The sequence below is a fragment of the Dermacentor silvarum genome, chromosome 8, assembly GCF_013339745.2.
Source record: "Dermacentor silvarum isolate Dsil-2018 chromosome 8, BIME_Dsil_1.4, whole genome shotgun sequence".
In the NCBI taxonomy this organism is placed as follows: domain Eukaryota; kingdom Metazoa; phylum Arthropoda; class Arachnida; order Ixodida; family Ixodidae; genus Dermacentor; species Dermacentor silvarum.
The window spans coordinates 172259940-172275938 of record NC_051161.1 but is presented as its reverse complement, the minus strand read 5'-3'; the positions used below and the strand labels follow the sequence as shown (position 1 = coordinate 172275938).

General features: G+C 47.8%; 1 protein-coding gene across 1 annotated transcript in view; it reads right to left on the bottom strand.

Annotated features, from left to right (window-relative positions):
- LOC119461848 (serine-protein kinase ATM) overlaps window positions 1-15999 on the bottom strand; it is a 754892-nt gene that overhangs the window by 569766 nt on the left and 169127 nt on the right. The window contains exon 17 of the mRNA XM_037723219.2: window positions 3608-3788. Within this exon, the coding sequence (XP_037579147.2) occupies window positions 3608-3788 (181 nt within the window). The remainder of the gene's footprint in view (window positions 1-3607; window positions 3789-15999) is intronic.

The following is a 15999-nucleotide window of genomic DNA, read 5'->3' as shown; positions in this document are numbered from 1 at the left end:
GAATAAAAAGACACACAGCTTACATAAATAATCGAATCAAAAGAGTGCAGAGTTCTAGAATCATTCAATACATGACTCATAATCAAGAAAGCTAGGGACATAAACAGATCTACAAAAGGGACAGCTCTTCAAAGAAATATTCAACATTTGCAACAAAAGCATCAAGTGACGCATCATTCATAATGTGGTGGGGCAGGTTATTCTATAGTTCTATGGATCGAGGAAAAAATGAAAATTTAAATACGTCACATCTAGCAGCAAATGGTCGTATGCACATGTCGTGGTTGACTCTTTGGGAGCGGTGGTGAGGTGGCTTTAGATACGAATCTTTAGTTATGCTGATACAGTCATGATAAAACAGGAAAAGAAATTTCATACATGCAGTCAGTCGTCGGCATTCTAACATCGAGATGCTAGCCCTTTTACAGAGAAGTGTCACGCTATTGTAGCGGGAGTGACGGGAATAAATAAAACTGAGTGCTAGACTTTGAATTCTTTCAAGTTTCGTTTTTCGATAAGACTGATGGGGGTTCCAAGCTATGGCACTGTACTCAAGAATGGGTATTACTAGTCTTATAGGGGGTTATTTTTACATGCGGGTGTGCAGCTGACAATTTTCGTCGGATGAATCCAAGTTGTCGGTATGCTTGTGTACATATGTTATCTACATAGGATTCCCAACTCAATTTTTCAGTAAATGTTGCCCCCAAGTATTTTACTTCATTATTACGTGTCACAGCAGATCCTGATAAAAGGTAAGTAAAATAGATGGGCGCTTTTTTCCTTGTTATGGTGACAGATGACGTTTTGCTGACATATATTTTCATATCCCAAGTTTTACACCAAGAATGAATGTTAGTCAGTGTTAAGTGCAGATTATTTTGGTCATCTTGTGAATGAACCGCAGTGTACACAACGCAGTCGTCTGCAAACAATCTCAGTACAACATTTGGAGTGACACAGGAAAAAACGTCATTTATATACATTAGAAAAAGTGTAGGTCCTAATACTGATCACTGTGGAACACCAGAGCAAACGTCTAGCCTATTAGATTTGGCATTTTTTATTTCGACGTATTGAGTATGGCCTGAGAGATAAGCTGCAATCCAGGAAACTATGTTTGAATTATAACAATAATATTAAGCTTCTCAATTAACTTACGATGTGGGACAGAATCAAAGGCCTTTGCAAAGTCAGTGAACACAGCATCCACTTGCAAACCAGAGTTGATAGCAGCCGCGAAGTTGTGTGTAATTTCAAGTAATTGCGTAACTAGTCCCTTCCTAAAGCAGTGCTGGTTTACATATAAAAGTTTGTTGCTTTCCAGGTAGGTTATGACTGCTTTGTTAATTATATGGTCCATTAACTTGCAGCTGGTTAGTGGCATAGGCATGCTTGAGCCTATTCCCATTTTTTTTAACCGGGACCACAGCAGGGCAAGGATGCTGTTTCCATAGATAAGGAGACATTTGTATCGCTTTAGATAAACATTGGGTAATCCGTCGGGCGATTACTTTTCATCAAGCAATAAGCTAAGAATGCCGCCTTCAGTTATGACAAGGTCATTCCGCTTGATTGAATTCTGAGGCAGAAGCACGGGTGAACACGGACTGGAAATAGTGATTAAAGGCGTTCACGATACAGTATGCGTCATCTGTAACGGCTCCGTCTATTTCCATTTGGTCGATCGAAGCCCCCGCCAGGTAATGCCAGGACTTTCTTGGCTCGTGTATCATGAAATTAGTCAGCGTATTTGTGAAGAAAGTGCTTCTTGCTGAAGGAAATTTCTGCTCCGAGTATTTGCGAAAGCTCATTTATAGCATCGACGTTGGTTTTCTTTTTAAGCATTCTTTGTAACCTTCTTTTGAGGTGGACAATGCTCAGTGTAATCCAAGGTGTCTTCCCATTTACTCGCTTTTTTATTGTTGGGATAAATTTTTCTTCACAGTACACTACTATTCATTTCAGCTTCAACCATAAGGCATTCACGTTTCCAAATCCAGGCTGTAAAAGACTATCTAGCATTATTTCAATGTAATCAATATCATTGACATCATTTGCCCTGCTGTAATCCTTGACAGATATACGAGATATACGTATTGGTGATTTGGTTGGGACTGAAACTCAAGTTATCAAAAGTAAGCAAAAGCATTTTATGGTCCGAGATTCCATTTTCGATACTGATATCAGGGTTAAGTGTCTTGGAAACTGTGGGGATTGAGGGTTGCGCCGGCATGATTGCGCGCGCTTCGCCTGCTCTGCCATCCCTCGCCATCGTTCCCCGCTGGCCTCCTTCTCCGCCCGCAGCCACCTAACCGGTTCCCGCGGTGGCGCTGCGCACGCGGCGGTTGGCGGTGAGGGCAGAGCGCTGACGTCACGACGCGGCCGGTTGTCGGCTGCTGGCGGGGAAGCATGGACTTCTCTCCGGGACAAGCGCACGGTACGTTCATGCTTTCCTCTCGTCCGCCGACACCTTTGTGACTAGGACTGGAGCTCGCGCACGGTGCCTTTGCCCGTGCGGGGAGCGCGTACTTTGTGCTGATCCTTTCCCGACGCTAAGCCGACGAGCGGTGCCATTAGTGCTCGCGCGAAGTCGTACCTCGCCGAGCCGCACTTGCCGAAAGCCTAAGCCGAAGGATATTGCCCGTGCTCTCGCGAGTTGACCCATTGGTTATCGCCAGAGCAAGTAGCATAGCCGCCGGGACTTTTCCTAGCGGCGTGTCCCAGCTTGAGCCTGTGCTCTCGCCGCGACGTGCTATAGGCGCCTGTTATTGTATTTTCGCCCTGGTGCGGGACCCCTTTGGCTCCCCTCCGTGCAGGCGTTTGTACAGTGCTGGTGCCGACGGTTTCAGTAAACGGTTTCCGTCAACTCAGGGCTTTACTGTGTTTTTGCGTGCGTCGCTCGGTAGCCCCTTGCGGCCTCTGAGCTCGCACGCGAGCGGTGCTGGAGGCGACGGCTGACGCGGCCCTGTGGCTCGCTAAGCTCGAACCCGCGGTGGTTGGTCTCCTGTGAGACACCAAGAACCCACAAAACGAAAGCAAGATCAAGAATGAAGCTTGCTTGCCCTTGTATACGCGTTGGCTCCCCAACAAGCTGGGTTAAAGAAAAACTAAACATAAGATTCAGAAGCAATTCACAACTACTGCGCTCGCTTCTACCAATTGTCAGATTTCCCCAGTCAATCCCGTTAAGTTGAAGTCTCTGACCAAGATAAGCTTAGTACGCTCGTTAATTTTCAGGCACAGAAAGTCGTGCGATTCTGCAAGATAGTCAGTTGGTGCATTTGGTCGTCAATATATGCCGTCAACGAACACTGACGTTCTATTAATAGTGGTACTGCACCACACGCTCTCGTGATTGGGTATTTCTTCGTCTTTCTTAAATGATAAGCCTTCTTTAATAGCAATGGCAACGCCCCCTCCCCGGCTATCCGCTACTTTGTTACGTACTACATTCCATTATAATGAGGTTCCACAGCATTCCATGGGACAAATGGCACCAAAATTACACTATCAGTCTCGCAAGTTCTCTTTTGTGCTCACTTAAATTAAAGTCATGTTGAACAAGATTGGTTTCTTTACACAACATTCTGAGAAGGCTCCTCACCCATGTCATAGCAGACGGGCTGTCCTGTGTCAGCAAATTCAAAGTCATCACCACTCGAGCCCTGAGAAGAGGCCACACTGGATGATGGCAGGCTGTCATCGGCCCACTCGTCACTGTCCACATGGCAACCCTCGGTCACATCACCATGCGGCCGCACACCGATGTCATCGCCAATGCAGTCCTGCAAAGACTTCATCGTACAGTCAAGCCCAAGTATATCGAACCCATTTACATTTAATTGTCCCTCATGTTGAACATTTTCTCAAACAAAGTTACAATGTGTAGCAAGAAGTATGGTTACATCTAACAAAAATAGCAGCCACTACCGATATAGTATTGAACTTCACAATCAGTGCGAAACTGCCCCGAAAGTTGGCTTTCCCATGAGGCAGCCAGGCGAGCTGCCAACACCCTTTCAAAAAAGAAGAGATTAGGCCAAACCGCGCCTGCGCGGCTTTACCAGGCCGCGACCAGTCCTGGGCACCCCCCTAGAAAAAATTATTTGGCCTTGCGTTGTTCTGTTGCCTTTGTTTCAAGGTAATGCCCGGAGCGAAGTGGCAGAACCTGCCACTCACTGTGAGGTTCAAATTATCGAGTCATGCGTACAAAACAAGGAAGTCTGACGTTGCTGCAGCATTCAACATTCAGAAGGAAACAATTGCCATACCAGTTTCCCGATGATAAGAGCCTTTCGACGAGTACAATGAAGCCATCGCCTGTTTCAATGAAGTCTGGAGCGAGTTGTCAGCACTTTCAGAAGCTGGTGATGGGTCAACGGTGGACAAGTTTATGTCCGCGGACGAAGTTGCCATGAACATGGGAAAGCTTGAGAACAAGGTCTTCATCGCCGACGTCATGAATCGGGACACAAGTGAATACCGAATAGTAGATTTGGTATCGAATATCGAACCGAATCAAGAAAAAATTGCTGAATATCAAATATCGGAAAATTTAGCCCAAACATCTACGAGGGCGATTCAGAAAGTAATGCCTCCAAGCCCACTACTTTGCCAATAGTATTGCAAACCTTTTCAACTCTTTATCATTATTGCATTTGATGTTTAAGCTATAAAATGTCTTTTGCCTCAGTATCTTCTCATTCCAGAGTAATCGAGCAATCCATGGCATCCAGTGGTGGTTGAAACAGCAGGCTGTGATTGAACTTCTGACTGCGGAAGGTTGTGGCTTGTGTGGAGATTTGATGCGGCTTGATTTTGGTCTTTCACAATCCTTGTCCACCTCCGCACAGTGCTGACGTCAGCACAGGCATCCCCATAAACTGCAGTCAGACAGTGATGAATGCTGATGGGCGCACAACCTTCCGCAGTGAGAAATTCAATTACAGCCTGCTGTTTCAACCGGACGTCACCACTGGATGCCATGGATTGCTCGATTACTCTGGAACGAGAAGAGATAGGAAGGGGAGGCAAGTGACATTCTATACCTTAAACATCAGTGCATTAATGATAAAAAGTTCAAAATATTTGCAGTACTATTGGTAAAGTTAGAGGCACGACTTTCTGAAGTGCCCTCATATGTTTACAAATTTTCTGCAAGAAACACAGTGCAGCACACGCTCAGAAGGCTACTTACATTATTTACCAAGAAAGTATTGCTTTCCAGTTTTTTTTCCAGAAAACAGCAGCGGGGATAAATATCTTTATGGAAGATGGTTCCTGTAAGTTATTGTCAGCTCGTTAAGGCCAATCTGCGTGACAAACAAAAAGCGGAGAATGAGCAACATCTTGCTTGGTACCGCTCTGCACAATCATCGGCACCAACGGTACAGAATTCTCAAACCGGGAAGCCCACAGCAAATTCATGCCGATGCCCATATCTTCACGCGTGCTTCCGTGCTTTCCACGCACGCTGCTATTGTTGTTCCCTCTGTTCGCATAGCATTAATCATTTCAATCGGCGGTTCGATCAACCCGGTCTGACCTCGTGACAATAACCAGCGTGCCCCGCGAGTACGCTGCGCACGTCCAGGCACCGACCACAGCCGGGTCATTCACCGAAGGTACTGATTTTTAAAAAACGGAATACTAGATATCCGATTCGCAGATCGAAATATTCGAACGTTCATTATTAGGGTCAAAATTGAATATTTGAGTATTCACACACCCCTAGTATTTACCCAATTCTAACCCGTGCGTGTTCATTTTTCACGAAATTGGACCGAAAATTGCCTGCGCGGTGTAGTCGGACACGATTGCAGCGGGCCTGTGATACCAAGCCTGTGCCCGGGCATTCATTACCAAGCTTAGCCAGGGCCTGTGTGTGCACACCCAGGCCCGGCCCGGGCACACTGGACGAAATTTGTTGATGATGATGATGATCATGGGTGCCTTGCCCTTTGTGTGGCGATCAGATATAAAATCCGGTGCATACATGCCATGCGACGTTGCTTTACTCGCAGTGATAGCTGTTAAGCACTGCTCAGCTCCAAGATGCCGATTCGATTCCCGGCGGCCGCATTTCAATGGGGGCGAAAGCCTCGTGTACTCCCCCACATGGGGACGTTAAAGAACTTAAGGTGGTCCAAATTAATCTGGAGTCTCCCACTACTCATATAGTTGTTGTGGCGCTTAGTACCCCAGAATATAAATTATATGTTGCTTACGCGATACATGGAAAGTCATTACAATAAAAGTACACTGAGAATGAAGTATAGCAAAAACATTTTTTAAAACAAAGTGCACAACTAATATGAAAAAGCGGACAGAAGAAAACCCAGGGCATTATCTTTAATGCTCTTGTCTACACTTCGAGCTGGAAACATTAATGATTACACAAATTTTTTAAAAAGGCTCTTCATTAGTAATTTGTTGGTGCAAGATGAAAAAGCGGACAGAAGAAAACCCAGGGCATTATCTTTAATGCTCTCGTCTACACTTCGAGCTGGAAACATTAATGATTACACAAACTTTTTAAAAAGGCTCTGCATTAGTAATTTGTTGCTGCAAGATGAAAAAGCGGACAGAAGAAAACCCAGGGCATTATCTTTAATGCTCTCGTCTACACTTCGAGCTGGAAACATTAATGATTACACAAATTTTTTAAAAAGGCTCTTCATTAGTAATTTGTTGCTGCAAGATAAAAAAGCTTAAGGTTTGATAAGCTGAACGGCAAGCAAAAGCAGATGAAATGTAAATCATGCATAGTCTAACTTCAACACAAAAACGTAATCACGACGTACAATTATATAGCATATACATTGGAACCTCATTGATACGATTCTGTGTAATACGTTTTTTGGGATGATACTTTTTTTTTCTTTTCCCGGCCAACATAGGAGCAATGCATGTTCATGCGGTTGATACGATAGCATTTTCACCTGAAATTGGATGATACGACTGCAAATTGGTATTTCTGAATCTCATGGCTTTATATTCAAGTGTACTACATTAAATTTAGGGGTGTGCGAATATTGAAAAAGTTGGAATATTATTGAATATATTATATTTTTAATGTTCGCATTCAATTCGTAAAATAGATATTAAAAAATGTTCCAATATTCGGTTAAATATGAATATCCGTATAAAACTAATATATTACTGGCTGTGCGGAAGCAAACACGATTCTTAGCATTTGTTTCTTTCTAATCTAAGAATAATAGGGCGATTTTGTGCTGAATTTCATGCTGCTAGCGAAATTTCACCCTGGGAAGCACGCTTAGCTACCAGACGTCTCAACTTTGCGGGAAAGCCAGCCTCTCACTAGCAAGGGGCACGGGTTCGTGACCAATGAGAGTGCACTTTTCTCTTTCTCTCTGTTTACCTCTAATTCTGAGCTTATTGCTTTGGCACTGAGCTCTCTGACAGGCTGCAGAAGACCTTTCCTTTCTCAAACGAACCACTCATTGCTTGACAGCAAGTGCGATGAGTCACGACTGGCACAGGGTCCTCCGAGTATCTCATATGGCACAGGCTTGCAAGGACAGCCAGTGGGAATTACTAAATTTTCAAAGTTAGCATGAGCCAAATACACTATGTTTTAGTATAACGGCTTACTATAGTCGAGCTTTTTAACATTGACAATGTAATTGCAATGTTCCAACATAACAAATTAACCCAACTTGCTAATAAATATCATTATTTGATATTCGAAGCTAAGTATTGGTATTCTAAAATTTTGATACTCACACACCCTTAAATAAACATTCATTAGTTTCATTTCATTATTTCATTAAATAATTTTTAGTTATATAAATTAAATTTGCACCGGCTGCGGCAAAACGCGCGCCACAAAAGCTGCCGCAAAGCAGGTTTTTCATGCAGTTGGAGGGATCGGTCCTGGACCAATTTAAATTGCCACACGCCCTGGTGGCAAACGAGCCGCAAGCGAAGCAGACCAATGAAGCTGCCCCTTCAGTGACATATGCGTGGGAAACTGGTGCATTACAGACCCGCCTGAGCGCTATTTTCGTACTGATGTCTGGTCTGGACCGCCTGTTTCATTGTATCGTCTGCTCGAGTCAGCTTTCACTCGCGCACGTTTTGGCTGGCTTTTCAGGTGAGGTTTTCATGCGGTCCCGTGATCGAATGAAGCGCCTGCCCTCGTCCGACAGTCGTATCGCTCATTGTGTCACTTCAGTGTTCCTTGCTTTTCTCTCGTACTACCGCCTTCATCTCAGAGTTCTTGGCTTCAAGGTGTCGTGACCTCCGTGGTAATGTCAAGAAGCGTTAGAGGCTCTTCGGGTCTTCATCGCAAATGCTCAGTTAAGCGAGCAAATGGCAGCTTATTTTTTTAACTTCCAAAAGAACTTGTTTACGGACATTGAAAAAAAGAAAGTTAATAGAAAACTGACAAACAATTTTTTTTAATTGCTGAATGAAAGTGTGTTGGCTGCGGTTCGTGCAATGTTGAGTGATGCTGCTCCACATAACGCGTGTGTTAATGTATTGCGACAAAGCTGACTTTAAGAAACCGGCCTCAGTTGTGCAACACATATTTCCAATTTCTCTTGCTAAAACATCGGGTGCACGTTATACTTCTACCTTATTTAGGAGCTTTCATGTCATTTCCACATTTGCATTCTGCTTTCGCGTATAGAAAGTGGGTGCGCATTTGATTCAAAGACGTGTTAAAATCGGGAAAATACTTACAAATGAATCAGCAATGTGTTTTGCAGTTTTTTATGCATCTTGTTTCATTGAGCTCGCCGGATAATTCGATCAATTTCGTGAGTCCCGTCAGGGTCAAATAGACAGAAGTCGACTGTGGAGGTTCCTTATATCCATTCAAAAGAAAAATATGAAAGCTGGTGTTTTCCACAGCATCGTTGCAGGAAGTAAGCAAAACCTCGTTAATTCGGATTTTATGGGACCAAAAAAATTTTCCTGTTAACTGAATGTCGAATTATTGAGGGTATCAAGAGAACAGTAAGCAAATGCTTACTACAGCAACACACTTTTATTTACTGAATAAATCAAAGTCATGTTTCTATTTTGCATAGAAGCAGTGTGAAAGCTATGATTCTCGTCCTCTCGTGACCGATTAGCGTGCGCAGCAGCAAAGCTACGCGACTTCCTTCACACTGCAGCGCAAGATCTTAGTCCGAGGCATGCTTCTCACTAATGTGCACACATATCCCAATTATTTCTTTCACCAGTGTCACCAACACAAGTTCATCGTGATGGCTTGATGCAGCCAATGGGCAGCAGTAGAATCCTCGACAGATGCGCCCTTTTTGAGACCCCACACAGCACTGTATGAAAACAACTGCTCCCCGCAGCAGCTGTGAACGAAACCATGGGCGTGATCACGGATGGTAACTACGCAATTCTAAATGCACGCTGTTAATGCAGTCCCAGTAAAAGCAAAACTGCTGTTTGCTGTCTGCCATTCGTCGCCAGGCACGCAGCTAACGCAATGTCATGCATGGCCGTAAGCGGAAGAATAAGGGTTATGAAGGCAATAGACACGGCTTCTTTTTTGTACGAGCGTCGTGCTCAAGTTGCTACAGAGACATTTTTCAGATGTGGGGGCTTTGTACTGGGGACTTGGGGACCCTTGCTTGTAATGTGCGTTTGCCTAGGAGGATGGCGTGCTTTGCTCTCATGTAAGCGCCACTTCCCTCCAAATAAAAGGGGAATGCAAAGATGGCGATTCAAGACGATGAGTAACACGAGAACAAGGTGAGAGCAGGAGCCAACGTTTCGACAAGTGGACTTGTCTTCTTCAAGGCGACATATGCTCTCCTCGGCACAGTATATATAGGTAGGGTTCTTCTAAAGGGGAGAGAAGGTAAGGCGGATGGGTGAGGTAACGAGTAAGAGTGTGTTAGCGGCGAGGGTGTAGAATTGAAAATAAATATAATGCACTACTGAGAGTCGGCGGAGGAGGTTGACACAGCGCTGTGTATGAGCTGGTTAACGTTTCATGGCAGGTTCCTCTTTTCATGGAAGGGGTCTGGACGACGGGGGGGAGGGGGTGTCTGCACTGCTGGAGGTCAGTGAACTATCGTGTCTGACAGGGAGAATAAAAGTAGCAGCAGAAAAATGGTGTTCGGGCACAAAAAAACAATAGTAAAATGGGGGGGGGCATAGATATAACGATAAAAGAACCATAGGATTCAGGGCAAGCAAAGGGAGGTTGGAATATTATTGACAATCAAATGGTGAAACAAAAAGAAAAACTAAGCAACTCAATAAACAATAACTAAGTGCTGTTGCCTCTGCTTTCCTTGGCAAATGTAGCATTAATTGGCGACAGTCATTACAAATACATTCACGAACAATTCCCACCAGGCCAACATTCACCAAACATTAGCTTTAAGAGCAGCGCCACGACACGCACCATCCGAGACCTCATTGCCGCAGCACCACATCACATCATTCACTGCGGGACTAATGACCTGAACCACGACACAGGTGACAACACAATTGAGGCCATGAAAACAATGACAAACGACCTGCACACCAACAGACCAAATGCAAAAATCACCCTGACAACAGTTCTTCCCAGGATCGCAAACAAGCACAGGCCACTTATTCAACAATCAGAGACACTCCTAGCTCACACACTAGGGACATGTAAGCTAAATGATTTTCTGCTGGACATTAGACACCAACACGAAAACGTCGATGTCATCCACCATGCTAAAATACACCAGGACCCAGACATTCTTCTCGCTCGGGACGGACTGCACCCCAATTTTTATGGCGTCAAAGTAATTGCTAACAACATCAAGTACAGGCTGAGGAACTCATTTAAACCGACGCAGCCAACAACACCAGTAAAACATCCGTCCCAGTTAGCTACAACACAGAAACGCACGCCTGGAACCTTCAACACCAGCTCACACGCACGCTCCACCGAAGCTAGAACCCAAGAAGCATCTACACAAACGGTGGACGCAGAACCCACACCACCTGAACAACACCCGCTCATACGGAAGCCCACAACCACCCGCGAAGCCTTCACGCAAACAGCTACACACACTAATAAGCAGAAAGATACCCAGACAGACATCGGTGCAGGCCTCGACAAACCTACAAAGAGTAAAAAGACACCAAAAAAAGATGCTTCACGCCGGAGGTCTGCCCGAGCCAAAAAGAAATGACTATCACGCACTGCAGATAGCACACACAACAACAAATCTCGTTCTTTTCTCCAATCGCGCAAACTCACCGCCAAACAGACAAATTACAGATTTCACCCAAAAACCCTACGCTAGCTGCATAAAACACAGGAAAATCCCGAAAGGCCTTAAAATTAAGGTTAGATGTGCCCTTGGCTCTTTACCCTCCAGGCTATTATTGAAGTGGAATGTGTGGGGTCTCACATGTGCTCTTGGGACAAAGGAACGACACATAGTAGTGCAAACAATCAAAAGGGCATTTATTGCACCTTTCATACACTAAAACATACTAGCCGAATTACAACCAATTGAACATTCACACGGGCGCGCGACAAATCAAGGAAGTCCGACTCACCGCGACCCGATAGCGAGCGAATACGTTCGCCCCATGCTATGACACCATCGCCTAGTCGTTCACGTGTACAGTCACGCGAACGGTGGCGCGCTCGAACGATCCGTGTTCGTCCCGCTTTAAGCCTCGCGCGACGGTCGCGCGAAGCGGGCCGGCGCACGCGCGAAGCGTTCGTGCGTGTAGGTCGCCGATCCCCAGCCAAAGAGAGCGCGCCTCCGACCTTTTTCTCCCAAGTGACCCCGGCGTTTCGGTGGCGTTAGCATCGCGACACTAGCGCCATCTCTCGCAACGCGCCGCAACCACCGCCGGTAGCCACGCAGAGAAGCCGGACTACAGGAGACATGCGGGGAAAACAACATCAGGGGACGCGTGAGAGTCGCGCGTTCCCACATCCCCCCAACCTTAAATCACTACACATACGCCGGCGAAACATGTCACAAGGCCTATCAACGCGCGCGTCGCGAACAAAAGTTGGTACATGCGACAGTGGCGCCGCCGAGTAAATGTCCACGCATTATCCACAACGTGCGAGCCGACATTGACTCTGGGGTTCACCGCTGGCATCTGTTGGTCACAGCACCACGTCTGCAGATTCGATGGCACGACTCCAGCCCAGGACTCCGGAAACGGCGACGCAGAAGTCGGAACGAGCAAGCGTCGCTCGCGCCCTGCTGACTAGAGCCGCAGTAGCCGTTGGTGACTGCCGGCTCTTTTCCCAGCCGCCGAGGGTTGCGAGCCGGACATTGGCGGCCGCCGAAGTCGCTGCGCCGACATTGACCACAGGCATCTCCAAAGCCTGGGGTAGCTCGATTGTAGTCCGGGGCAGCAGCGCTGACGATGTGCAGGTGACAGCAAACCAGGGGTGACTTCGCTCACGCTGCGCACTCGACAAACACTAAAGTAGTGCAAGGGAGAGGAATTCGGCATACGCATCGCCCACGTGGTACGATGTTCAATTCGGCTAGCAAAATTTCGGGCGGCATAGCAGATGCTAAGTTCACGTGAACAAAGCTTACTTTCTTGAGTCGAACGAGAATTTCAATTCGTGCTAGGCGAACTAATGAGGGAAGCAATGTGCGACACCTCAACACCACGGTCCACCAGGTTGTGTCCCTCAACGTGCGACAGGCGGCTTTGTTAAGCCTTAGGCCTAATGCGTCGCTACTTTGACAACAACCGGCATCCAAAAAAAAAAAAAAACAACACCCAAAATGGGCACAAGAACAGGCAGCCGCGAAGAGACGTTAGCTCTGTGAGGTGGTCCTACTCCGCTCGGTGCACACAGCATCCGAGTTGACGGCGCCCACCGTCCCAGACGGTGTCGGAGCGCCCGGTGCCAGGCCGCAATACCAGTCAGCCCGTAGCGGCACCCGTGGCCCGCGGCCACCCGGCTCCCTGAGCCTCGACTTCCGAAGTCAAAGATATAGAAGAAGCTATTTACATAAGAAATTCGGACCACCCACGAGGCTTCCGTACTCACTCGCTTCAGGCTTGCCAATGCTCCGCGGGCGCTAGGCCTCGCTCTCCCAGGATGCAGACCACGTGGCTCTCGTACCGACGAGTGTACTTCAAAACACTCGCGAAAAGGCTTAGCATGTTGAAAAGTTCAAACACGCTACAGCAACCGTCGCCTCACTCAAGAAAGCACACCGCCGACACTAGCGATCAAAATCCACGCTAGGACTACGCTTCGGTTGAAACATCTCGAACCGAGCAAAACTGTTAAAATTATCGTCCGATGCCCCAAGAGCCCCACGTTGGGCGCCAGATGTGGGGTCTCACATGTGCTCTTGGGACAAAGGAACGACACATAGTAGTGCAAACAATCAAAAGGGCATTTATTGCACCTTTCATACACTAAAACATACTAGCCGAATTACAACCAATTGAACATTCACACGGGCGCGCGACAAATCAAGGAAGTCCGACTCACCGCGACCCGATAGCGAGCGAATACGTTCGCCCCATGCTATGACACCATCGCCTAGTCGTTCACGTGTACAGTCACGCGAACGGTGGCGCGCTCGAACGATCCGTGTTCGTCCCGCTTTAAGCCTCGCGCGACGGTCGCGCGAAGCGGGCCGGCGCACGCGCGAAGCGTTCGTGCGTGTAGGTCGCCGATCCCCAGCCAAAGAGAGCGCGCCTCCGACCTTTTTCTCCCAAGTGACCCCGGCGTTTCGGTGGCGTTAGCATCGCGACACTAGCGCCATCTCTCGCAACGCGCCGCAACCACCGCCGGTAGCCACGCAGAGAAGCCGGACTACAGGAGACATGCGGGGAAAACAACATCAGGGGACGCGTGAGAGTCGCGCGTTCCCACAAATGCTGTCCTAGAAAATACGTCGCTCTCTTTAATTGATACAGTTAAACCTGCTTATAACGAGCCTCTATACAGTAAAACCCCGGTGATACGAACCCGGCTCGTACGAATTTCGGTGTGATACGAATTCGTAACATTCCCTGGCCGAAATACATTGCTCACAATACGAAAAAAATCTACTGTTCCGAACGTGTTGACGCGCCGCTACGGATCATACGAACGCGTGAGCAACAGTGGCGGCGGCCGAGCCAGCGGGGCCACCGGCACAGACAAGCCGGCACAGCGAGATCTGGGCGGGATCCATAGTCGCCAAGCAACCGACTACGTTACGCGGCTGCGCAATCTCTCATTGGTCCCCACGTCGAGCGGACCGGACCACATCACAGCCTAGCCGATGCTTTTAGAGAGAAAGTAGACGAGGACCGCTGCTGCAACGACGACCGAGGCGGAGTACCGGCTGTCAAAACGCTCCCTGCACTCGACGTGCTAAGGCGTTCAGTGGCGTGCAAAAACATTCCCAAGATCACGTGCGCGCACTTGTACGTCTTTCAGAAGGCGATGGTTGACGATTTGGACAAAAAGAAAACGTCCTGTTGATATGTTTTTCAAGGGACCGCGAAAAAAAAAAAGAGAGAGAGAGAGAGAAAAAAAAAGCCGCAGTTTCGCCCGAAAGGTGAAGCAACGGAAACGCAGCAGCAGCAGCGAGCGAATTGACCTTTGCGCTCTTTCGCTTCAACATTAACTAAACGTCGAAGGCACAACGCATACGAAGCTACTGGAACTAGGCGCACTTTGTCAACGTCGCAGATCATTTTGACGATAAGGTCCGCGCGGGTGCGTCGTATCTGCAACGTGCCGGTCGCTTGTTGAAACGCATCAGCCGCTTGTTGCAATGTAGTACAAGCTGACTGCGCCGCTAAATTTACGTGACCGCGACATTCAAACGCAACGTAACGTGCTGGTACATTATAGATTGGCGAAGTATCACGGGGAACGCCTGGTGATTCGAACGCGAAAGCATTTGCGATGGTTAATTCGAACATACCGCGCACCGACAATGCTCTCAGCAGCGCGCCAAATCACGTGGCGGCGCCTACACTGCCATAGAGCAAAAGCTTAGGCGAGAACACGGCGAGACCCCTCAACGCCGCGCGGAGAAAAAAAAAATATCACAGTTTCGCCCTAAGGGCGAAGCAATGAATGCGATAGCAACACAGCAATGCCATACGAAGTAAGGTGAGCGGCTTTGGTAGCAATATGAATTGTAGTAAGCATGAGCTGATTAAGTAAGCAGGTGTGCTGCGGCGTAAGTAGACCGACATGAAGAGAGACTCGATGACCACGAGAAGGCGCGTGTGAAACGGTGGTGTTGATGAGAAGCGCTTCCCGTGGTCAGCGCGTGCGAAGGGACACACCTGTAGCTCTACACTGCCGATCCGGGCAGCATTGCATGTGTAGCGTGCGTTGGAAAATGTGGCCCGACTATTACTAACTGAATGAACAAGCGTGGTGTGAGCGCGCACAAACAAACGTGAATAGATCACACTGAATGACTGCAGACAACAACTGTCAAAACGCTGGCAGCAAGCGCATATATACGCCGCAGCGGCGAAGGTACGTGCGGTCTATCGCTTCAACGGAAACTGAGCGGCGAATGCACGATGCATAAAGGTCAGAGCCGTGGGGAGATAACAGACGGTGCGGGCGAGACGAGCGCGGTTGTTGGCAGAGTAGAAGTGCGCCCCCCCTCCCCCCGCTCCCTCCGGCGCTGGCTTCCCGCTTCCTTGCTTGCGCGTGGGAGATGAGTGCGTTCGCTCTCCGTGACAGCGCGCGTCCCCGCACGCTTCCGCTCGGGCATACGGCGCGCGGCGAAGATTTTATCTATAGGGAACCTCACGGCGACGGCGACGACAACGATGACGGCAGACATACGATTGAAGTGTCCATATAATTGCTATCGCAATAAAAAAAAAGAACCGCGGCGTCACGCCAAGGTCGCCGTTTCTGCGTGGCGCTGGAACACGCGTGTACGTGCCGACGTCTCAGCCAACGCTGCGGCTGCGGCGCAGAGGGAAGCAACGGCGGAGGCCCAGTTCGGCCAACGCTCGCTTCAACGGCAGAAAACGAAACTTCAG